General features: G+C 37.3%; 1 protein-coding gene and 1 pseudogene across 1 annotated transcript; both read left to right on the top strand.

Moving 5' to 3' along the window:
* Positions 1–1,690: 1,690 nt before the first annotated feature.
* On the top strand, positions 1,691–4,270 carry LOC130943563 (plant intracellular Ras-group-related LRR protein 5-like). Its single transcript, XM_057871874.1, has 3 exons — positions 1,691–2,364; positions 2,908–3,824; positions 3,933–4,270. Exons 1-3 carry the CDS (start codon positions 1,815–1,817, stop codon positions 4,044–4,046), a joined length of 1,581 nt encoding a protein of 526 aa, XP_057727857.1. The 5' UTR covers positions 1,691–1,814; the 3' UTR covers positions 4,047–4,270.
* A 14,821-nt stretch (positions 4,271–19,091) lies between these two features.
* On the top strand, positions 19,092–23,148 carry LOC130977208 (cell division cycle protein 48 homolog; annotated as a pseudogene).
* The last annotated feature ends 1,938 nt before the right edge of the window (positions 23,149–25,086 follow it).

The raw sequence follows: 25,086 nt of genomic DNA, 5'->3' as shown, positions 1-25,086 counted from the left end.
GTAGTAGATTTTATTATTTTTGCAATTTATCATGCTTTCATTTTATACCTTCTAAGTGTTTGACAAAATGTTTGATTGGACTTTAGAGTAGATTTTGAGCATTCTTGGCTTGAAAGGAGAAATTAGGCAATCTTGAGTCATTAATACCCAACTTATGTTGGTGATCTAGAGTTGTTAGTTGATCTTATATCCATTAACATTACTTATGGACGAGGATTAACTAGGCATATTTGACTTTCTTCCGATGTGAAGATAACGTAATAGGTTCTAGCTCTTGGTAATTATTGTGTTATGATTAATGACTAGGATAGAAAGCCTTGATTCTCAATCCTTGCCATGAATGTCTCTTTAGTATTTGTTATCCTGAGTTGTTTGCTTTACTTTCTTGTCATTTAATTTCTTGTTTTATCAACCCAACTCCGTGAAACTCATAACCAATAATTGAGCACTCGATTATTATTCATAGTGAGAATGACCCGGGACTAATACTCTCGGTTATTTTTATTGGGTCGAACTTGTGACAACCAAAAATTAAACTTTGATTGAAGGTTATTTGTCGGTTAGTTAACTAATTTGTTTAAGCAAGTGTTAGAAATTTAAATGTTACTTTCTGCATGTAATAATTTATTGACCAAACACAAACTCTTAAATGAAACACAGTACTACGACGATTAGTCTTTAACTTATCGAGTTGGTAGATGTCGTGAAAAACTAAAAAATAATAAAAAAATATTTATTTTTTGATTAATTGTTATTCTTATTAATTGTAATTAGAATTTTCAGTTTTTTCACAACTTTAAAGGCAAAGTTTTTGTTAAAAAAATAATACAACGAATAAAAGTGGAGGCTAATTTTTGTTACATATAGATGATTTTAATGTGAAACACACAACTATTTGAATATTTTAGTATTTTATACTATCATGATAATGATATAAAACGTAATAAAAATATTTTTTTATTACAATAAGACATACTATTATTAACCTTTCGTAAAAAAATATTTTTTAATTATATAAAGATAAAATATTACTATATCCTATAAAAAAACTTAATAATAATAATGTATAACAAATAGTTTGAGTTATTTTTGAGAAATTTATCCTTAATAACTCGATATAAAAAAGTATTCTAAAGATGAGTCCAAAGCCTAATTAAAATCATTTTATTAGTCAGTACGATTTACTATAAATAAAAATAATAGAAAAACAAAAAATAAAAATTAATAATTTGTATAATTTTTTTATTTAAAATTCCACTCTTATAATTTTTTTTATTTTTCTTTAACCTAATGAATCATTTTCTTAATTCTCTCTAATCTCTAATTCCTTTCCATTCTATATTCTTCCTGTTTTATAAGATAATTAAATTTATCATATAATAATTTATGATAAAATTATTTCCTAATTTTTAAAAGATACCGAAAGAATTGGTTTTTGCATAAAAATATTTACTCATTAATTGACAAGAAATTTTTTATTTGTGCTAATAAATTATAATTCAAATTGCATAATCTTAACATTTTCATTCAAAAATTTTAAATTTAAACCTCAATTCTAATTTAAAAAAAAAAAAATTCATTTGTTTTCTTCGCTTATTTATTTATTTATTTTAGCCTTTGTTTCTTTCGCCCCAAGCCATTCCTCGTTGAGTTTGCAAACTGTTGCCGAGTGTCACTAAATCTTAAAAAACAGCAAAGAGTAAAAAAAAAAAAAAAAAAATTGTAAACACCACAAAACAGTGAAGCATAGGCAATTTGGCACTCTCGCATTCTTATTCTTCTTGTTCAACTTCTTCTGCCTTTGCCCCTTAACCATGGAACGTGTCAGTGATAAAAATCCTTCACAACCACCACGTTCTCGTGAGTTTCTTGAAACAGTTGAAGAGATCACCCGAATCTACCGGTCACTGCCACCTCGACCTTCCATAGAGGAACTTGAAGCTGCCACGTCAGCCTTGGAAACCGTGAACAGCGAGGAGCAATCGAAGCTCAACGAAATCTCGGAGCAACAGCCGCCACGTGGCATCCCTGATGACCTGTTCTCTGTTCTGAAGGATCTCAAGAAGAGCGTGGTGGTTTTCCAGAGCCACCAGCAGAGGAAAGAGGCGCTTCATGTTATTGACATGGAGAAGATGTTTCAAAACTTCGGTGACCTTATTCAGAGAGCGTCTGAGTTGGTCTCCGGCGGTGGCGGCGGCGGCGACGGTGTTGGCACTGAGATTGATGAGGTTGCTGGTGAGAGGTTGGTGGTGATGAAGAAGATAGAGGAAGCGGAAGAGAAAGAGGAAGAGGAAGAGGAGGATGAAGGGGCACGAAAGAATGTTTTGAAGAAGAGTTCATCGGCGAAGAAGTTGTTCTCTCAAGGTTAGTTCCATTTTACTTCTTTAACTGAACTATTTGGCGTACAAAAATGCTATATGCATACCAAAAATTCATATATATATCTGTATAAATAAATGTATAATTTATGTTATTTTTAATGTATATTTCTAACATGTATTTTACACACGGGTTGATTTTGTTATACATCTAAGCATGATCGTTTAACGTCTTTTTTGGTAAATTCTGTATATGGTTATTCAATATTCCCATGTCGATGATAAAAGTGCTTGATTTGTGTCACGAACTTAGTTGCGTGTATGATTGGGTAATGTTGTAAAATTGTAATCTAACAGTATATCGACGATTTTTGGTATCAATAGAGAAACAAGTGATAACCTTGAATTTGATTGGTGCTTTAAGTTGTTATTAGGTCGCTTAAGAACTTGAAGGCTATGGTTTGACTTTGATTTTTAGGAATTAATGATATGATAGGTTGATTACATGTTTGGGAATTTGTGTTCCATCTTTCTGAGTTCTGAAGGCCGGTTTGCTATCATTTTTCATCCTTTGTTTTGGTAATAATAGGCACTGGAAGCTCTGAGAAATTAAGTATCATGAAAGTCGCTACTGTTATTGAAACTTGTGCTAAAAATGGAGACACAAAGCTTGAGCTTAAAGGGAAATTGGAGGAACAAATGGAATGGTTACCCCTTTCAATTGGGAAACTATCTCATGTCACTGAAATAGACCTATCCGAAAACAGAATCATGGCTCTTCCAACAACAATTGTGGGTCTCAAGGCCTTAACAAACCTAAATCTTTCCTCCAACCAGCTCATAAACCTTCCCCAATCATTTGGCGAATTGATTAACCTTGTCGAGCTCAACCTCCGCTGCAACAAAATGAAGACCCTCCCAGCTTCGTTTGGTAACTTGAAAAATCTCGCTGATCTCGACTTGAGTTTGAATGAGTTCACAGTTTTGCCAGAGACGATCGGGGGTTTAAGCAGCCTTAGGAGGCTGAATGTCGAGACAAATGAACTTGAGGAGCTGCCATACACATTTGGAAACTGTTCAATGCTATCTATTTTGAACTTAGATTTCAATCAGCTAAAGGCCCTTCCTGAGGCAATAGGGAAGCTTGAGAGCTTGGAGATTCTCACTTTGCACTATAACAGAGTTAAAAGGTTGCCTTCTACAATAGGTAATCTAATGAACTTGAAGGAACTTGATGTTAGCTTCAATGAACTTGAATTCATACCTGAAAACCTGTGTTTGGCCGTAAATTTGAGGAAACTAAATGTTGGAAAGAACTTCGCGGACCTAAGAGCCTTGCCGGAAACAATTGGAAATCTCGAGAAGCTCGAGGAGTTGGAGATAAGTAACGATCAAATAAGAGCTTTGCCCGAATCTTTCAGGCTCTTGTCTAATTTGAGAGTTTTCCGTGCTGATGAGACTCCTCTTGTGGTTCCCCCAAGAGAAGTGATTAAGTTGGGTGCTCAGGTATAAAAAAGAGACATTTTGATTTTTAACTCTAGCTTTGATTTCTAGTCTCATTTGCTTGCTGCATTTTACTTAAAATTTGTTCATTGTTTTTTTCTTTCTCACCAGGAAGTTGTGCAGTACATGGCTAATTTTGTCGCTGAGAGGGATTCAAAATTTGTGTCATCAAAAAATAAGAATAGAAGGAAGAGTATTCGATTCTGGCTTTGCTTCGGATTCTGATTTGAGGAGTGATGTCGTTAAATGAACCATGTTGATTGTTATGTTGCCTCAAGTTGTGTTATGTCCTACATCTTCTAATTAATTAATTAATTAATTGTTTTATTGTAATGCAATAATATTTGGCTAGCCTTGTAAATAATTTTATGATAAATACCGGTATTTTGTATTCATTTTATCTCATATATTATGTCAATGCACACTTTTTCACCTTTGAATAATGATCGGTTGGTCGGATACCGAACGGTTCGGAGGGATCTTCGGATTGATAAGAAGGGGCACGACCTGGTTCCGGGTTGCGGGGCTGGATATGGAGTAGCCGACGTCCCGAGCTCTTCGCAAGAAGGGGGTGTCACCTGCAAAGACACTCCGACGCTCTAGTCAGTCGTGCGGTAGGAGAGAAAAAGGGGAAAAGTAATATGTGTGACGTACCTTGGGGGAGGGGTAGGACCCTCCCTTTATATATCGTGTCAGAAGTGGGTCTCGCAAGAGCAGACCCACCTTCCTCGAAGCTTCCCCATACAGCTGTAATAGAGAGTTGTCAAGGACGCGTGTCCGGGTCCGTGGTTGAGTGCCTCGCATCCGACCGTTCGGGTCGGGTGGCCTATGGGTCGGGTCGGCCTGCATTATGTTTGGGCTAGGCCGTAACAGTGCCCCCAACGCGTCAGTAATGATCGTGAGGGCCATTGGTTGCGTGTCATATCCTCTCTTGTGTGTTGTCGCTAGGTCGGCCGCTCGTGGAGAGGACGTGCCTCTTGCGCGCGTGTCTGTTCGTTGCTGGGAATAACCATTCGTCGCCTCGTTCTTCGCATTGGGCATTTAACGCTCATAATGGGTTGTTTCAAACCCTGCAAGTAAAGACTCTTTTGCCCTTGCCTTTTGCGCTTCTTGAGTTGGTTTTCTAACTCCCTCATCCCCAGTTTTACATTCTATTTTCTCCTCAGTGCCTAGCTCTTTCCTACTTTCATCTTCTCCTCTGAATTTCCTGTTGCGGTTCTTGCATCCTTGTGCATTCACTCCTTCTCACTCCCTTTCGAGTCATCACAATCAATCCTGGTAAGCGTTCATCCCTCGCCTTTTATTTCATGTTCATTTTATCTTCATTATCTATGCTCCTGCATGCATGCTGCTCTCCTGATTTGACTTGCATGCTGGCTGTCGTTAGTGTTAGATAGGCACATTAGGGAGGTTACCATTCTAGGGCGTTAGATTTAGGTTTTACTTAGGATTTGCTTCGGCCATGCTTGGTTTCAATTGTGAATAGGCTAAATGTAGTTTCTGGGGCCTTTTTCGAACTCCCGATCTCGTAAACTAACCGAGTGGTGCCCCCACTGTATGTATGCCTCGTATCGTCTCACGAGCTTCCTCCTCAAGCGCGGGTTACGACCAGTATGATTGGGTGACCTCTGACGTGAAGGACTCCCCGAACCAGATGGGTGAGGAGGAGCTTACAGAGTTTCGTCAAGCCGAGTACTTGTCGGTGGGACCGACGAGGAGGCCAACTACGATGTTTTTGTTCCTGCCCTCCACGAACGGTTATACGAACTCAACCTCCACGCCCCTCGAGTTGCCGACTGGATTTGGTTCTACAAGGCAATGTTTACCCAATTGGGAGTTTGAATCCCTTTCTCCTCTTTCCAAATGGTGCTTCTTAACCGAGTCTCTGTGGCGTTGTCTCAGCTGCATCCGAACAATTGGGCTTCCATCCGCTATTTGGAGATGGTGTGTGAATACTTAGATCTGCCGGTGTCTATCGACGTTTTTCTTTATCTCTTCAACCTTACGAACCCTTCCAAAGAAGGGAAAGCGAGGAAAGGGTTCATGTCCTTCCGATCTGCCCAGGGTCGGAGGATTTTTGGCTTGTTTGAGAACTCTTACCATGGGTTCAAGGAGAAGTACTTCAAAGTGCGCCCAGTCAAAGGTCGCCATCCCTTTTGGCTATCGCTGGAGGGGCAACGCCTCATCCCGACGTATTGGAGTTTCGGGGCGGGGTCCAATACTTTTATAAAAGTAACATACAAAGGAATGTCCTCTGTGGACAAAAAGATTGTCGATTTGTTGTTGGCTGTTTTCGGGAAGAACCATGTGAACCCCCATCTCCTTATGGGTGATCGGGAGGTCGCTAGAAATTATGTTTGTGAGTAGCTTTAACTTGTATTTCTTGTGTTATTGTTGCTTAGATTTGTCATGCCGATTTCACGACTAACCTGTCTTTCTGGTTTGTTGTAGTGGGAATGTGTGCCGAATTGACAGGCCTTGAGAATTTGTACAACACCTTTTTGGCTGGCGACAGCGATGAGGAGACAGTTGATGGGAAGCAGGTGGCCCCATCCGAGAATAAAGACAACCAGGCGGTGCCTCCTCCCCATGATGTCGAGATGCCGGACCGCAATCCTGACGAGGCGCACGTCTCTCCTGTTCACGAGGAAGTGGTCGGTACTTGGGGATCGACCTCCAATCCACGAGCCGGTGAGGATGACGTGAAGGTTATCCACAACCCAAAGAGGAAAAAGTCATCCTCCAGTCCTGAGGGGGGGGGGGGCTCTCACTGTGATGGAGAGGAATTTTGACGCTGGAAACTTTATAGACTCTCAGTTGCTTTTCGGTACGAAGGATTATTTCCATGGTTCGGATCTTCCTGGACAGGTGAGGTGGATGTACTGTTCTCTCCTTTGCGGTGCCGCCATAGCCAAGAAGGCCAAGTTTGAGCTGTCGGGGATGCAGTCGGTGCAGAGAAAGCTCGAGTCCTCTGTTAAAGCCAACAATCAATTTAAAGCGCAAGTTGAAACACTTCGGGGGCAGGTGTCCAAGGCAGGGGGGAAGCTCAAAGCTGCCGAGGAGAATGCCAAAACTGCTGAGGAAAAGTTGAAGACTTCTGATGCGGCCGTTTTCTAGCTGACCAAGCGGGAATTGGCCCTTGAGAGTCAACTTAACGCGGCGCAGGGTTGAGTGGCTGCCTTGGAGAAGGAACGTAATGGGGTCGTCTCGTTGGCTAAGGCTACTCAAACCGAAGCTAAGGAATATAAGAAAAAGTACAAAGAGACCATGAAACACGGGAAGAGCTCCATCTTGATGACTGAAGAGGCCCTTAAAGCCCAAGTGAAGATCGTGGCCCCTGATTTCGACACGTCGGCAATCGGGTTCTTTAAAACCATCAAGGACGGCAAGATTGTCAATATGCCGAAGAAGTGATCTCTGTACTAGTGGATTTTGTAATTTTGTTTTTGTGGGTCTCGTTGTGTAGTTCAATGAACTTTGTTGTTGGGCATGTTGGATCACGTGACTTTGAACTGCTTTAGTAGCCGCCTGGTCGGCTTATGGTTACTGTTTTTCCCCACTAACTTGGTAATGCATTTTCATTCTATTTTATTACCGTTTTGTTGGTATTGGCTAGTTGCTTGCGTTTGTTTACCGTTGCGTTGGTAATTTGGCAAAGCCAAGTCGTGGCTTCATTGTCGCTGCGGCCGTTTGTTATGGCGTTGACTTAACTGGTTCCCGGGGTGATCAGTCCCAGGGCACCGTGTTGTTGCCTCGTTTAGTATATATTATAAGAAATTTGTTGTCGTTGGATGTATAAACGGGTAAAAATAAACTTGGAAAAGAGAATATTAATTTTGAACAAGAGAATATTAATCGGTAGTTGGGCAAATCTGTGGCAATGGTAAGTATTTAACACAGATTGTCTTACTAAGCTTGCCGGGTCGCCTGCTCGGCATGTTTGGACTTAGGAGTAAAACCTTCTCAGGTTACCCGCATTCCATGTTCTTGGGACTTCTTTGACATCGAGCTTTTCCAACTTGTAGGTGCTCTTACCAATCACCTCTTTGACCCTGTATAGTCCCTCCCAGTTAGCCGCCAGCTTACCTTCCCCATAAGTCGGCACCCCGATGTCGTTGCATCGCAAGACCATGTCATTTTGTTCGAATTCTCTTCTGAGTACTTTGGCATTGTAGCGCAGGGCCATTCTTTGCTTCAGTGCTGCTTCCGAAAAATGGGCCATTTCTCTAGCCTCATCTACTAGGTTTTTCTCTACAGCTTCCTCTACTCCGCCCAGAAGCAACTGTGGACTCGGCTCGTCGACTTCCACGGGTATCATAGCATCCACCCCGTATGTCAGACGGAATGGGTTTCCCGTGTGGACGATTGTACGGTTGTGCGGTAGGACCAGAGGACGGAGGCGAGTTCGTCAGCCCAAGCTCCCTTTTTCTTATCAAGCCGCTTTTTGAGGCCTAGCAATATGACCTTATTTGCAGCCTCGACTTGGCCATTTGTTTGGGAGTGTTCCACAGATCAGAATTTTTGCTTTATGCCCAAACCAGCAAGGAACTCTACGAACTTTTTATCAGTGAACTGCGTCCCATTATCAGAGATGACAACCTCAGGGATGAGGATATGCTGGCTAGTGGCTCGACCTCTATCCACTTGGTATAGTAGTCGACAGCAACTATGAGATATTTGACCTGCCATGGACCTATACTGGGAAAGGTCCCATGAGGTCGACTCCCCAATGCGAGAAGGGTCGGGAAGACGTCAATATACTGAGCTCAGTTGCCGGGGCCTTGTGGAAATTGGCGTTCTCCTGGCACTTGACGTATTTCCTTACGAATTCTTAGGAGTTTCTCATCATCGATGGCCAGTAATAACCAGCTCTAATGAGCTTTCTTGCTAGCGCTTTGCCCCCGATGTGGTGACTGTAGCACCCCAGACGGTTCGGAGGGATCTTCGGATTGATAAGAAGGGGCACGATCTGGTTCCGGGTTGCGAGCTGGATATGGAGTAGCCGACGTCCCGAGCTCTTCGCGAGGAGGGGGTGTCACCTGCAAAGACACTCCGACGCTCTAGTCAGTCATGGCGTAGGCAAGAAAAAGGGAGAAATTATATGTGTGACGTACCTTGGGGGAAGGGGTAGGATCCTTCCCTTATATATCGTGTCAGAAGTGGGTCCCGCAAGAGCAGACCCACCTTCCTCGAAGCTTCCTCATACTGCTGTAGTAGAGAGCTATCAAGGATGCGTGTCCGAGTCAGTGGTTGAGCACCTTGCACCCGACCGTTTGGGTCGGGTGGCCTATGGGTCGAGTCGGCCCGCATGATGTTTGGGCCAGGCCATAACAAATAAGGTGCGAGACTCACGAAAGATGTGTTTCTTAGTGCATTTGAAAAAAGAAAAAAAGCGAATGTATTGTTTAAAATGGTTTAGAGGACAAATATTAAAGTTACAAATTAAAAAAGTTATTATAGAAAAATGTTTTATAGTTTTCAACGTAAATTTTATGTATTTATTGAAATAAAATATTTAAAATATTTTACTAATAATAATTTTAATTTGTGTTTTTAGGGTATAAATGAGTTAAATCGTTAAAATAATTTTATTTATTCTAATGTTTTCATTTGTAAATGAAATCAAAGTTACTGTGGTGCCATGGTGTTAATTACTCTTAGTTATTTTACATTGCCCTCTTGGCTAAGTTGCTCTGTTTGTCATTTTCTTGTGTTGTGTTATTCGGTAGATTCTTTTTACATCCGAAGTTGTAAACAAAACAACTCACTTGGTGAGAACTGCTATAAGCATGTGTAGTTTTCAATGCTTTTGATTTTTTAGGAAAGAACAAAGTGGATAAGAATGGAGAAAAATAAATAAAATACATAGAACAAAGCCTTTTCTAGTTTTAAAATAATTAAGAGAGAGAGATTTAGAAGCCTGTCATAGTTGACAAGAAACTATTAATCCTCGGTCTAAACTCAATTTGCTTTAACTAAACATGTCAACATTAGTTTGCAAATATGTAATAATAAAATGAAAATGACTTATATTATTTTTAAGACTGATTTAACAATGAAAGGTTTGGGTATGGTTGACTATTTTGTTAAATGGAAAAATTGAAAACACAATAAGCGCTTAATACAATGGGATTAAACCATGATTCTTAGAACTAGAACAAACCGACCAGTTTCCCTGCATTTCAGAAACCGCTATTAATTAATGCAGTTCAGAATAAAATTAATTGTTTATAAACCAATTAAAAATTAAAAAAAATTGATCGAATTTATTTTTTTTGAACAGTTAATCGATTTAAAATAATCAAATATAAAAAATATTCAAAAAAATATATTTTATATATAAATATATTATTTTGTTATATCTTTTAAAATATTAATTAAATATTTAAATCATTAAACGTCTAGCTCTACCAGTTTAATTACTGGTGTAGTTTTCAAAAATTTTGGATTAGTTCAATTTAAGGGTGTTATGTCAATTTTTAGTAAATTTGAAATTAATTCGATATCTAATGATTTGGGAGTGAAACTTACTCCTATTATGAGTATCAGTTTTTAAATGTGCACTAAAGATTCTATCACTTGATCAGAATGACAAAGAAAAAATTTGAAATATAAAAGAAAATGACTTTAAAAAAATGAAATTGCTGAAATAAAGAAAATAACCTCAAATTTAAAGAAAACAATAAACTGCTTTTGACAATATCAAAGGACTTTGAATTCAAATACAAATACTAAAATCTTAAAAGAAAACAGAAACAAACTTTGCTAAGAAGTAAATTTGGGGAAAGGAGAAGATTACAAGAAGTTTAAAAGAAATGTAAAAGATATGGAAGGAATCCTATAGAAAAGAAAGTTCTTTGCAGACTCAAAAAGTCAATGGGATGTAAGTATGCAAGAGTATTTTTTGAAAACGAATTCTCACCTTTATTCCTTCCAAGCTATGTCTATTTATATCCATTTTCAACCAATCAAAATTCTTTCACGTGCTCCACATACAAAGAAAACAAACATAATTGTTCCCGCCATAATAATAGTGTGATAACCATCTTCAACTGCCTCGATTACTGGTCTCCCCATTGCTTCAATCATAGATCCTCATTTTCGATATGCATCTTCGATCAACCTAGCTTGTCCATTGATGATTTCTCTTCGATCACCTTGAGCACCTTCTTGACATAATTCAGACAAATATCTTCAATTTGTTCATAATCAAATTTAAATTATTTTTTAGCCAACAAATTGTCCCCTTGAATTGACGATGGTTTTCTTGAAACAAAGAATGTGTCGATTAAATAAAACCTCTTTTCTGTTTTATTTAAAACATTTATGAAAACAAAATTTAAACCCAAAACGTTTGGAATCTCCAACTGGCACCAAATTTCGGAAACCGTTCTACTTTGTCATTTTCATTAAATGCGCATCCCATCATGCACACTTCTCCATTAATTTCGGCCATTTCAACTCTCCTCAACTAAATTTTTTTTGATTTCGCTTATAAATATAACTATTAACTTTTTAGAAATTTTTTCAAAAACTTCTTCATCACAAAAGATTATTTCACCTTCCAAATTCTGCACCTGAAGGCAAGAAACATCTTTTTTACATTCTTTTACTGTTGTGAGACTTAAATTCATCTTCTTCTTACAAGTGCAGAATTATTTCATCTTTTAAGTTCTACATCTAAAAGCAAAGCGCAACTTCTTCATAGACACTTCACTCTTCATAAAGCTCATCTCCATCTACTTCTCTTTTCAAGGTATGTTTCATATCTGTTTTATAAAGGAGTATTCTTATTTTACTCATCTCAACACTGTTCATTTTCCAGAATTACCATGGCTACTAGCAACAAACCCTCTCCTTCCGCAAAAGAAAAAAAGACCATGGAGGAAACCTCATGTATGAATCTTCGGATTATAGCTTAGGATTATGATGTTATTATTGAAGATCTTATTGATGCTGCCAATGTAAAAAAAATCCTTTTTCCTTTCGCTGTTGTGATCAAATGCACTATTTTCTGAGCCTTTTGTTTCCTCCCTTAAAATCGACTGAGTCCTCCCTATTTTTCCTTCTCTCCTTGGTCAAGAGCTATTAATAAAAAAAGACATGTACATGGCTCCCTTTGATGACCATATAAAACCATTTCGAAACAACCCTAGGACTTTTTCGAAGAGTGTGAACTATATAGCCTGGTTCAAAAGGATTGAACCAGAAAAAAAAGACTTTTGGATCTGGCATGGTATATATGACTTGCTTTGATTATCCCAATACCAACGTATCACTCACCATTGGATTATTGGAGCTACCTTGTAATTTTGGAGTCGGTCGACTAACAATTTTCACTTGCCATGTAGGATGGTCGATGTAACTCTTTTCGATGTGTGGGGTCGATATTACCTCAAACATGGAACCAGAAAAGAAATATAAAATCAATTAGGAGAGTTCTTCTTATGGGAAATTCATAAAAAATAACATGAGTGAAGGTAAAGCCTTTTTATGTTTTTGGTTAAATGCTATGATTTTTTGTTCTCGAAGTGTCACTATGCAAAGGCTTTATTAACCTCTTGCTGTCCTGATTCATGAAAGCAAGTTACCTTTATGTCTCTCCAAATTCCTTCTTGGTAATTTGTATGATGAGCTTGGCCAAATGGTAACAATCCTTGAAAATTATGGCTAAATGCAGGTGGACCACTCTGACTTCTCCAATTATGGCTAAATGCATTCTTTGAGAAGTTCACAGAAGTTTACGGTGTTCCGATTTCAGCTAAAAACCTTATCTAAGGCATCCGCCTTGCATCCTTAAAACCATTTTTCCCTGGACCCAGAATCGGAGACCTTTTTTGGGCAAATTTCACCAAATTCTAACATGTAAAAACTTTTCAGAATGAGGAGCATAATTTTGCACCTTTTGTCTACCGCAAATGTGGTCCAACTTAGTGTTGAGTACCAAGAATTTCCAAAGAGAATAATGAGAAAGTGCAATGTGTAATTGACAAAAATTGGGATAGTTACATTGCCATTCAAGTTTTTCCTACTGGTATCCTTATATACAAAAGACCAATATCGAGACACTTTGCATGCTCAACATCTTGTGGCTCGACAAATGGGATTTTCCCAAGACTTGCTAACCCCATTTGATTCAACATTATCAAGTCAATTAGGTCAAAGAGTCTACACTTCAATGTCACTTATAACTCGAGAACTGAAACATAATAAAGGTCATCGATATGAGTATGAAGTTATCGATTTTGTTTTGAGTCGATATGTGGTCAAATCTTTCCTCGTTTGGTGGCAAAAATATTATTCTCAATACAATTACAACCTTGAAGAAATTCTCGAGTGTGTGTTGAACGTTTGCCTAACCATGGGTGAAAAGCCTGCCACTATTGCTACTTTGAAAAGGAAGGTAGAATCCTAAAAAGCCTCAAAAGCCTCTTCTGCAGCATCGAGTTTGGCAGATGTATTGAAACAAATAATATTATAAATTTATTTCTATACTTACATTTCAAATATTAGTTATCTGAAGAGTTTTCCTATTTTTTTAGGCTAAACAACACACCAGCAAGTTTGTTGAATCCCCCTTGGAAAACCCAAGTACCAGAAATTCTCCACCAAACATTGAAGGTAACAATGCTGATCCTGAAGATATTTTGTCTATTTCTTACAACTTAGTGCATTATGAGGCTACCAAGGTATTTGCATCTTTTTATCTTTTATATGTAAAAATATAATACAAAATCCTTTATCAAAAAATTCATAGGTAGGAAGTGATTTCTCCTCCAAAGAAAGCTATTACCAGTCCCACCATTCACAATTTGACTTTCACATCTTCTAGTACCAATTCAACACCACCAATCAATGTTGAGCAAAAGAAACAACACATGCTGAAAACCAATCTGTTGCAAACTAGAGTTATCATTGAAGCTCCATCAACTACACCTGACGTTATTGTGGATACTTTTTCTAACAAAGACAAAACTCACACCCTTTATACAAGACCTAATTTTTCATTTTCTTTAAACTGGGTGCACATAAGTTCATCATTAAAGGAAAGATGCTATTGATCCAAACTAGGGTGATGATGTTTTAGATTACCAAAGGGAAGAGATCATCGATCTTAGTCAAGGAGATGATATTGTGAGTGAGCTTCTTGGAGTTATCTTAAAAATCTCTAATGGCAAAGAAAATAAGCTATCAAGTTCTGAAAACAAGTCAATTTATCTGGATCGAAATCTGTAAATTGCTAATCCTCTTGAAGGCACACATGATCAAATTATAACAAAAAATTCCATTGATTTTGATGTTTTTGAACTTCTTCAAAAGCTAAAACTTCTACTTGTCAACCTTGTTGAAGCATGTTTTTCACAAGATGGTCTGGATGCTGTACTCAACTAGATTTTGAGCTCTAACATTTCTCTGCATAATTCCTCTGACTATGTTAAACCACTCGTGTCCTAATCATACCGAAAACATCTTCTCTTGTTAGAACGAGCTCGAGCTTCATCGAAAAGAAATAAAAGAAGCTAAAGATCAAAGTATCAAAGTTGAAGTTTCCTTGGTTGACAAGAAAAAGAAGGTGTTAGATTACGAAGCTCATCTAACTGATGCTTTTGTCGAAATGAATCAGCTAATTACTAGGGAATAAGAGCTTGAAAGAAAACTTGCTGAAATAAGATAAAACAAAGCCCTTATCCAAAAGTCACTTGGAAAACTTCAAAGTATAAAATATTTGCTTGACTAAGAACTCCTTTCTTTATCAAAGGAAAAAGATGATCTGGACAGTTGAACTCTTCAACATCAAACTGCAGAAAACGAGTGTCTTCAAGAACTTTAATCTCTTGCACATGATCGCACCAAAATAAAAGAACAACTGGATCAACGCTTGCAATTTTATGAAGATTGAAGGCTGGGATGCCAAGTTTCTTTTGTAACTAAAGTTTCTTTTAAATAAATTACTTTGAATTTGCACTTGGTTTTAATTTTCTTTGTGACATTGATAACATTTCAAATAGTTTTCATTTATCAATTTTATTTTGATTCTAGTATCAATATGTTTAATTCGATATGCGTTTCCTGAACACAAATTGATCACTTGAAAAGGCCCCTCCCAATTAGGGGACCACTTTTCATAAACTCTAGATTTTTTATCAATTGGCAAAATAACTTTTAAAACTAACTCGCCATTATCAAAAGCTTTTTCCTTAACTCGTTGATTATAGATACAAGCTATACTCTCTTTCTGGCGAATAAGATTATCGAGTGCTAAAATGCGTTCATTGTCTAAGTTATTCTATTAATCAAACATTGTATTTTAATAATCTTCAATTGGCAAATCATCTTGTCTCATTACTCTTATGGTGTTAAAATTAATTTCCAAAGGTAAAATTGCATTATAGCTGGTGCGGATTTTGAATGCCACAAACTAACCGGCAAGTGCACCGGGTCGTACCAAGTGATAACTCAGGTGAGAATTAAGAAAGCAAGCAATGAATGGTTGGTGAAAGTAGTATGAGAAACAATTAAGGCTTTCGAGATGTTAAATTTCTAGATCAATGGTTCTTATCACTCACTTTAATCATGCAGAGATTCAATTCATGGCAAACTTTAATTGATTAAACCCTAATTCCTTAGTAATTTAATCTTCTCTAACCCAATCAACTGCCAATTTCTTGGTCACTTAATTTAAACTAGGGGATTAAGTCCAGTTCTAGTTTATGAGCCATGCAAACCCTAAGTAGCCAAAGATAAGATGATTATATGTCACATATCACGTTAAGTCCAGATAATCAGAGAGTTGTGAGGAATTAATTTCAAGTTGTTATTCAAGTGATTTGACTTTTTCAAGATTCAATAAGAATTCAATTAGAAAAAGAGTTATCTTCCAATATACTCTAATCCCTAGGATGAAGAGTGAAATTAATCCTTGAACATAAAATAGTGCATTGATTAAGAGTGGAATGACAATCATATTAATCCATTAAAATAACATAGCTCCTAACCTTAACAGATGAAGTTTAGTTGCTCATGCCCTAGAGAAAAACCTAGGGTTGTAAAAAGTATGAATGTGTGGAATGAGGAAGAAGAAGAGAAGAGAGCCCGAAATGTTGAATCTTTTTTCCTTTTATATTTAATTCTAATTGATTTGAAAATAAAAATAAAATAAAAATACAAACCCTAAAATATTTTGTTTTATTTTAATTAAAAAAATTAAAAACTAGGACAAAACAAAGCTTTTCGTGTAACTTGAAGACGTGCTACTGGCGCTAAACGCCAGGCTCGGTGTTTAGCGGCGCTGAACAGAGATGATTTCTGGACTTATTGGCCTCCTGGTGCTAAACGCCAAGTAGCGGCATTTAGCGCCACTAGCGCACATTCTGGGAACAATTATGAAGCTCCTGGCGCTAAATGCCGGGTCGTGGCGTTTGGCACCAGGTGATAGAATCAAAATTATCTTTTTTTTCTTCTACAAGAACTCTGTCAACTCACCCGAACTTTACCCAAAACCATCAAAACAATAGTGAAAATCAAAGTAGCATCCAAACAATCTAAAACACCAAAATCTTATAAAAGCTCAATAAATCTATATCTAAATTATTAAGAAAATATAGAAAAGATGTTCACGCATCACAATACCAAATTTGAATTGTTGCTCGTCCTCAAGCAACTGAAAACAATATGAACATGAGATGTAGGTTTGCCTAAGTATTGAGTTTTCAATTAAGCTCCTGTTTATTCTCTGAGTGGGGTAAATGACATCGTGACCTGAATTATTTGGACACCTCACTATCCTTTGAAGCTTAGGAATGTTAATGTCCTTCAGAACTAGAATCCGGATAATTTTATGAATTCTCTCTCTTTTACTTCTGATTAATTCTTGAACACAACATTTTCTTTTCTTTTCTTTGGTGTTTTGCACCTAGAGCCTAGCCGTGATTCTAAATGTTTTATCTCAAGCTTTACTTGACACAGAAACACCACAAGTACTTAATCGGGGAACTCTTTGAGTTCTGATTTTTCTATTGAATTTCTTCTGTCAGTGGTACTCAGAGCCTTTGGCATACTCTTTATTTGTACTTGGCTTTGACTCTATATGCTCTGTCTCAGGAATTCCTTGACACATTCGCACCACAAGGATATGGCTAGAAAAACAAATCTTTTGAGCTTTTAATCATTCTTAACCTTCCTAGCCATTGATGTTCAGAGTCTTGGCCCTTGATTTTTATTTTCTTTTTGTTTTGTTGTTTCTTTTTTGCTTCAAGGGTTAATTTCTTGTTCAATTCAGAGAATTCAAAATACTTCTCTAAATTCCTGTACCTTATGATTAAACATCCTTTACTCCAAAATCAAATATGCATTGTTCTTTTCATGCATTCAAAGTCACAGATAAACACCACTACATCTAAATAAATAAAACAATTCAGAATATAAACTCAAGTTCTCATGCATTACAACACTTTTTTCTTTTTTTTTTTTGAATTCAAGCTTAGGGAGCGGTACATGAGACATCCTTTTCAAAATAGAAATAGAACACTAAAACAACTAAATAAAGCTCGAAGAACAAAAAATGCTAAAAGTCATGCAAAGGATAGAAAATAAGCAACATAAAATAGAAAATGACAAATAAAAACAGAAAAAAGGAAAGAGCATAAAAGAAACTCAACCACCTCAGTCATCGTGGTGGTTGTCCCCTCCATCTGGCTGATCTCTCGAGAATCCTCTCAGTCGCCCAAAGTCAAGTCTCATCTGTGAGAGCTCCTGGCGCTGACTCTGCTGCTCTGCTAGAACCTTCTGAAGAAGAGCATAGTGTTCCTGGGGCATCATAGGGTGCTCCTGCTGAGGTGGTAGAACTGGCTCCTCTCTCCGGGCTCGTGCATATTCTCGACCATACTCCATGGTCTTCTTGGAGATCAGTCTCATGCTCTATGGCCACTTTAGAGGCATCACAAAGGTGGTAGATGATATGCAGGAATGCCAGCTTGGCATGGATGGAGGAGGAAATGGAAGCAATGCTTTATATCTCCTATGGAATCACTTGCTCCACCTACACCTCATTCCGGAGCATGATACAGTGGATCATCGCTGCCCGGTCTATAGTAACCTTAGAACGGTTACTCATCGAAATGATAGAGTGCTGAATAAACTCCAACCACCCCCGAGCTACAGACCTCAGATCGTGTCGTAACTGATAAAGCTGCACCTTAGAATTAAGCCTCCACTGAGCTCCCAGGAGGCATATATCTACAAGTATCTGGTCTGGCCTCCGGTCGTTGTTGACCTTCTCAGTATAGGAATGAGGGTCATCCCCAGTCTGTGTTATTTGGAGGACATCCCTCACACTCCTCGTATTAAAGGCTATAGTCACTACAAGAAAAATACCCATTCAGCCACACTTTTTTTAAGCTACATTTGAAAAGCGTAGCCTATTCTATGAATAGGCTACGCTTTTCCCCGTGTTGCCTTTTTATTAGAGAAAAGGATACACAAATGCGGCATCATTTAAAAAGCGTAGCCTTAGATATTATAGAAATCACTTATAAAGCGTAGCCGTAGGTTGATATCTATAGGTTCATTTTTCGTATCAAAGGAGACGCTTTTAAAGGGTAGCCTATTTTTTAAGTTTTTGATGCATTTAAAAAGTGATGCCTAATGTATCCAGAGCAAAATACTTATCACTTGGTAACTTTTTTTCCTCTTTTACGCGAAAGGAAACCTACACTTAGCGAAAATTTTGTCAATTCCCTCCTAAGTCATCACTCCCCTCCAAAGCCCCTTCATCCTTGCACTGACCCGTGAAGAAACCCTCTCACCACACTCACAATCGCCACTGACCACCCACCATCGTGCAGAAACCCTCTCACTGCACCATCGCAAAAAAACCCTCTCACTACAGCATCACGAAGAAACCCGTACTCATCACCACTCACTAGAAGAAAGTCACTCCTGTTCTCCCTCACCATCGTCATCTTTGCGCTTCTCACCTTCGCCAACCCTGTCGCGCACAACCCTCACCGTCGCCACCACTCACTCATCTTCATCACTCACCACTCACCACACCGTCACTCATCTTCATTGTTGCTTCTCTTCGCTACGTGCTCACATCAGGAAGACTCTGCCTCAACTGAAAGCCTCTCATCAGTCGCTCACCATTGTCAAGAAGGTATGTATTCACCTTCATTTGGTTTCTAAAATCTGAGAGGGTATGATTCCGATTTTAAGGTTGCAATTTGGGGGTTTGGTACAAAATCCTGTGAACTCGTGAATTGATGAACATGCATGCTAATGTTGCGGTGCAGTAGAACTAGTGAATTTGGGGGTTTTATTCTGTTAGTGTTGCACCGCAGGGTTTACTGTGACTTGTTGCTAACATTTTATGGTTTGTCTGCTCCTGAAGGTCCACTTACGGAGGTTTGCTTCTGTATGATTTTTGGTGCAAAATAATTACAGCTGTTAATATTTATTGTCTAAATTGAAGTTGCTAAAACAAAGATTGAATTGGATGTGCAGAGTGTTCATAGCAGAAGCTGTGTTATTATATTTTTTGCTTTTATGCACAAACCATTCTTCTGTTAAAATTGTCTTGTCTACTAATAAATTATGAAAACCAAGTAGGGAAATTGTTTGAGATGATTACTCTTTTTATATAAAAAACAAAAAGATTTTAAAGGATTCTGAAACAAGTATTCTCATAAAATCTTCTAAAGAAACAAATTCTTGTAAAGAGACAGGGTATGGACTTCCATTTTTAACAAATAAAATAAACCTTGAACTGTGAAACGCTAGATCAACAGAAATCAAACTTTCCAATGCAGAAGATTATTGTTTTCATTGTTTTATCTTTGGAATTTTTGTTACTCGCAGGTTTTGACAGAGAGTATTGATCGTGTCTTAGAGTTTGTTAAACGAAGTAAGGCAATCAACCTCACTGTTGCATTGGAGACAGTTACAGCCTTTCAGGTATGTGTGTTTTGTCTCTTTCTTCTAATCATAATAGAAATTTGATTTAAAAGAAGACCAGAACATTGTGTTTGTTCCTGATTTTGCGTATATTTGTTTTGTCTTTCAATTACACTTAGTAAAAATGAAGACATTTTTAAATTTATTGGCTTGGAAGGCATAAAAAGGTTCATTTTTTCAGAATGGGAGTCTTTAACTTTACATGTAATACATGTGTTCCACATTAGAAGTTTCACTGCTTATGCCATGGGGTTTCTAAGGAGTAAGGATCCACTGATTCTGGATAACAATTTGAGGGAACTGGGTGCTAAAATTATATAAGACAATTGGGCAGGTGTAGTTCCCTTTCTGAAGGTGCTTTTGAGGATTGATCTCTCTCTCTCTCTCTCTCTCTCTCTCTCTCTCTCACACACACACACACACACACACACACACACACACACAAAAAATTAAAATTCATAGTTTTAGGATTAAAAAGGTATATTTTTGTTAGAATATGTTTCTGCACTATGATATTATTTTAAATCTTGTACTTAGCTATATTTCTAGATCTCATGCTCTTGAATTTCTCTAAACTTTGGTTGCTGCAACTTATTGTGTTTATCCTTTGATTAAATGGCAGAAGTAGTTTTATATCTAATAACCTTTCCATTGAGTATGCTTATGCTCAAATAAGTTAGGCTACATAATGTATTTATTGACCAGTCAGCTGTTTGATTCTTGGATATGTGAATGATTGTTGCTTTCTTAATAAACACAGTTTACTTTGTAGTGGTAAATGGTAATGTTCCAATAAACAAAAATCAAGTACTAATGGGGACTATTATTCATTTTTCTAGAGTAGTTTACTGATTTCATGTTGTTAATTATTTCACTACCATTACATGAATGAAATGAAGTGAATTTATTTTATGTTCTTGTGTGTAGTACTACTACTACTCTCTGCTTCCACAAAGGTGTTTATATAGCAAAAGAATAGAGATATAGATAGAGAGATATTTGGGTAATCAATTCTGGGTCTTCTAGATCAAGTAAGGACTATGGACTGTGTTACTATTTATTTAGATATGGGAATACTTCTTGGGGTAAGCCTTTCAACATCCTTTTTGACTTTTTACAATGACTTGATGTTTTTAAAACTTTTGAAACTAAGTCTGTTTTTTTATTAGATCACTTGTGTTAACAGGAAAAATCAATTAGTATTGTATATTTCAGCCTGCTTTTCAACATATTTCTTGTCAAGTTGTTTCTTCGAAAGCTTTTTAAGAAAGGTGGTGGATGAATTTTCAGGAAATCGGGGAAGAAGGACTACTCAACGGCAATTCTGGAGCGAAAGAAGTCGCCGAACCGTCTTGTGGTGGATGAAGCCGTCAACGACGACAACTCCGTCGTGTCCATGCACCCTGATACCATGGAGAAGCTCCAGCTCTTCCATGGCGAAACTATCCTCATCAAAGTCACTTTCTTACCCTCCTCTATCTTCTTACTTACCTTCCTCTTGCTGTGTCTTAGCTCTTAATTGATTTATTCGATTCCCCACAAAAAAGTACTCTTTTTCAGAGTCTCTTACTGGGGTGCTGTTTTTGTTTTGTTCTTTCTTAACGGTTGGTGTTGTGAGATTTTGAATTTTATACTGTGGAGTACTAGGCCATGTATACTAAGAAGAATATCATGATTGATTGACATGGTTGCAAATAGAGTTGGATTAAATTTAAAATGTTATTTATTTGTATCTAATGAAAGCATTTCGAGTTTGGAGTACAACTATTATAATGTCTTAAAGTTTTAATTAATTTATCTCTTATATTTGTTGATTTTGTTCTTTGTGTTGCAACTTCTAAGTCAGATGGGATTTTTGATTTGTATATGTTTGCAGGGCAAGAAAATGAGGGATACTGTTTGTATAGCTCTTGCTGATGACACCTGTGAAGAGCCCAAGATCAGGATGAACAAAGTTGTGAGGTCGAATTTGCGGGTTCGTCTTGAAGTATGGGAAACGTGTGCACATTCTGCCTATTGATGATACCATTGAAGGTGTCACTGGCAATTTGTTTGATGCTTTCTTGAAACGTGAGTTTCTACCTTGAGCTTCTCTTAAGTTGCAGATTTAATGATAGCTACTTAATTTGACTTGCTTTATGAGCTTGCTCTTAGTGATGAGTACTTTAATTTGAGTATTTCTATTAATGTTATAAGACTTTGTTACTGATTGTTAGCGTGTTTTGCAAAATTTCTTATCTCTCTTAAAAGTCCTTACATTCATATTGCTTGTGTTATAATTATAGCAAGTTATTATTATTATTATTATTATTATTATTATTATTATTATTATTATTTGTCTCAGTCTTGGCTTGTCAAGCTTCGTATGATTGATTGTCACCTTTCTTGATATTTGATTGAATTGAATTGATTTGAATGCATGCCAAACTGACTTAGTAGTATATATAGAATCTACCATCTTCAGTTTCTTGGACGACATTGATATTACATGTGGAATATGATTATTTTGATGCTTGTAAAATATTATAACTTTTTAATGTAAATTTTGCAGCTTACTTCTTGGAAACTTATCGTCCTGTCAGAAAAGGAGATCTATTTCTTGTCCATGGAGGGATGAGAAGTGTGGAGTTTAAGGTCATTAAAAAAAGAGGATGAAGAGAGGCTGGATGAAGTTGGATATGATGATGTGGGTGGAGTCAGGAAACAAATGGCACAAATTCGTGAGTTGGTAGAGCTTCCCTTGAGGCATCCACAACTCTTTAAGTCGATTGGTGTGAAACCACCCAAAGGTATTCTACTTTATGGATCCCCTGGTTTTGGGAAGACACTGATAGCAAGAGCTGTTGCTAATGAAACTGATAGCAAGAGCTGTTGCTAATGAAACGGGAGCTTTCTTTTTTTGTATAAATGCATCGGAGATTATGTCCAAACTGGCAAGAGAGAGTGAAAGCAATCTGAGGAAAGCATTTGAAGAGGCTGAAAAGAATGCACCATCCATCATCTTCATTGATGAAATTGATTCTATTGCACCCAAGAGGGAGAAGACACATGGTGAAGTTGAAAGGAGGATTGTTTCACAGCTTTTGACTCTTATGGATGGATTGAAATCTCGTGCTCATGTTATCGTTATTGGAGCTACCAATCGCCCAAACAGCATTGACCCAGCATTGAGAAGGTTCAGTAGATTTGATAGGGAAATTGATATTGGTGTTCCTGATGAAGTTGGCCGACTTGAAGTTCTTCGTATACACACTAAAAACATGAAGCTCTCTGATGATGTAAGTTTCATTGTCTCAACTTTGTTGGTGTTGGTGTCTATACACTCTACCAGGTTGTGCATGCCATGTTGTGGCTCTGGTTGTAGGTTGTTCATTAATTCTTTAATGTTCTTAAATTTTCTGTTGCTTAACTCTAGCGCCGCTGTCCTAAAGTAGTGAAGAATATATTTGAGATGTATGAATTTTCTGTTGCTTAAATAATAGTGAAGAGTATATTTGAGATGTATGAATTTTTACAGTTAACTTCATTCTAGTATTTTTGGATCAATATTATAGATATATATTTTGGTTAGAGATAATTTTTATTATATAAAGAAATTATTTAGTATAAATTATGTATTTATTTTTATTTTGTAATATTCAACTCATTTAAATAAAAATGCAGAATTATTATACATGTAATCATATTAACTTTTATGTTGTATTAATAATTATTAGATAATTATATATATATACAAAAAAAATAAGACCTAAGACTACACTTATATACAGTAGCCATAGTATACAAAAAAAAGAGACCTAAGGCTACACTTATATATAGTAGCTATAGTATACAAAAAAAAAACACCTAAGGCTACGCTTATAAAAAGTAGCTATGGTATACAATGTGGCTACGCTTTACAAGTGATGCAGTAGCGTTGAAAAGTGTAGCCTATTCTGGAAAAATGAAAGTTGAAAAGCGTAGCCTTTGGTCCTGGACAGCATCACTTGAAAAGCGTAGCCTATTCCCAAATGTCAAAAGCGTAGCCCTTGGTGCAGAAAAGCGTAGCCTTTGAGAATAGGCAACGGCCGAATAGGAATCACCCCAAAAAGCGTAGCCGTAGCCCAAAAAGCGTAGCCATAGCCTAAGGCATCATTTTTTTTCACTTTTGGAAACACTTTTCAAGTGTACCTAAATGGGTATTTTTCTTATAGTGAGTCCTCCCTCTCACCATAGTAAGCCAATTTTTAGATTTCGGTCCTCCTGGCGCCAAACGTTAGATTCCGGCATTTAGCATTGGGGCACCTAAATGTAATTCTCCTCTAGAGTATGCTTAATTCCCGTCTGATTGCACCTGTTCCTGTTTTAAACACTTTGCATGACCAAAAACACATGTGAAAAGAAGGAAAACTATATAGAACTAGAAATCAAATAAAATAAAAATAAATATAAAATCGAAGGATACAGATGATTGGGTTACCTCTCAACAAGCACTTCTTTAACGTCACCTGCTTGACGGTTGATTTCTTGTTAAGGTGGGGGTTGATCATAGTGCTTCAACTCCTCCCCTCTCACTGTGAATTTTCTCTCTGTGTCCCCATGAAGTAGCTCATTATGCTCAAGAAAGAGGACTCTGTTTACTATATAAGGCAATACTGGATTACGAGTCAACACTATTTTCAACACTGGGGAGAAATCTTCAGTCAAGATCTTTTTGTTTCTCCATCCCCTGGGCACTTTTTTCTTGGGAACTTCCTCCTTGGTGGATAATACACACCCAACACTAAACTTAGGTTTGATGTCAGGAGAAATTATATTAATTCCCACCAAGGAGGCTTGAGCTGTAAACTTCATTTTATATCATCAGGGGGTTCTTGGAGACTTGGATTAGTGAATCAGTCTTCATGCAATTTCCTTCTTCACCTGAGAGATGTATGGGTTTAAAAACTTTGAAGATAAAATGCTCCTTATGCACCCTCAGCATCAATTTACCTTCTTCCACATCAATCAAAGCTCTCCCAATGGTTAGGAATGATCTTCCTAGGATTATAGAGGCATTTTCATCCTCCCGCATGTCAAGAATTACAAAATTTGCTAGGAGGAAGAATTTTTTCACTTTGACCGGGATATTCTCCACTATTCCATGTGCATGCTTCAAAGATTTATCTGCCGTTTGTAGTGCTATCCTTGTTGGTTGCTCTTTTTTTATTTACAGTTGATTCATCACAGACATGGATACTAAATTGATGCTTGCACCTAGATCACATAAGGCTTTTTCAAAGGTTGTACTTCCAATGGTACATGGAATTTGAAAGCTCTCTGGATCTGGAATTTT

This window comes from Arachis stenosperma, chromosome 1, assembly GCF_014773155.1.
Source record: "Arachis stenosperma cultivar V10309 chromosome 1, arast.V10309.gnm1.PFL2, whole genome shotgun sequence".
NCBI classification, from domain to species: domain Eukaryota; kingdom Viridiplantae; phylum Streptophyta; class Magnoliopsida; order Fabales; family Fabaceae; genus Arachis; species Arachis stenosperma.
Note: the sequence above shows the minus strand (reverse complement) of the source record. Positions and strands in the feature narration are given on the sequence as shown.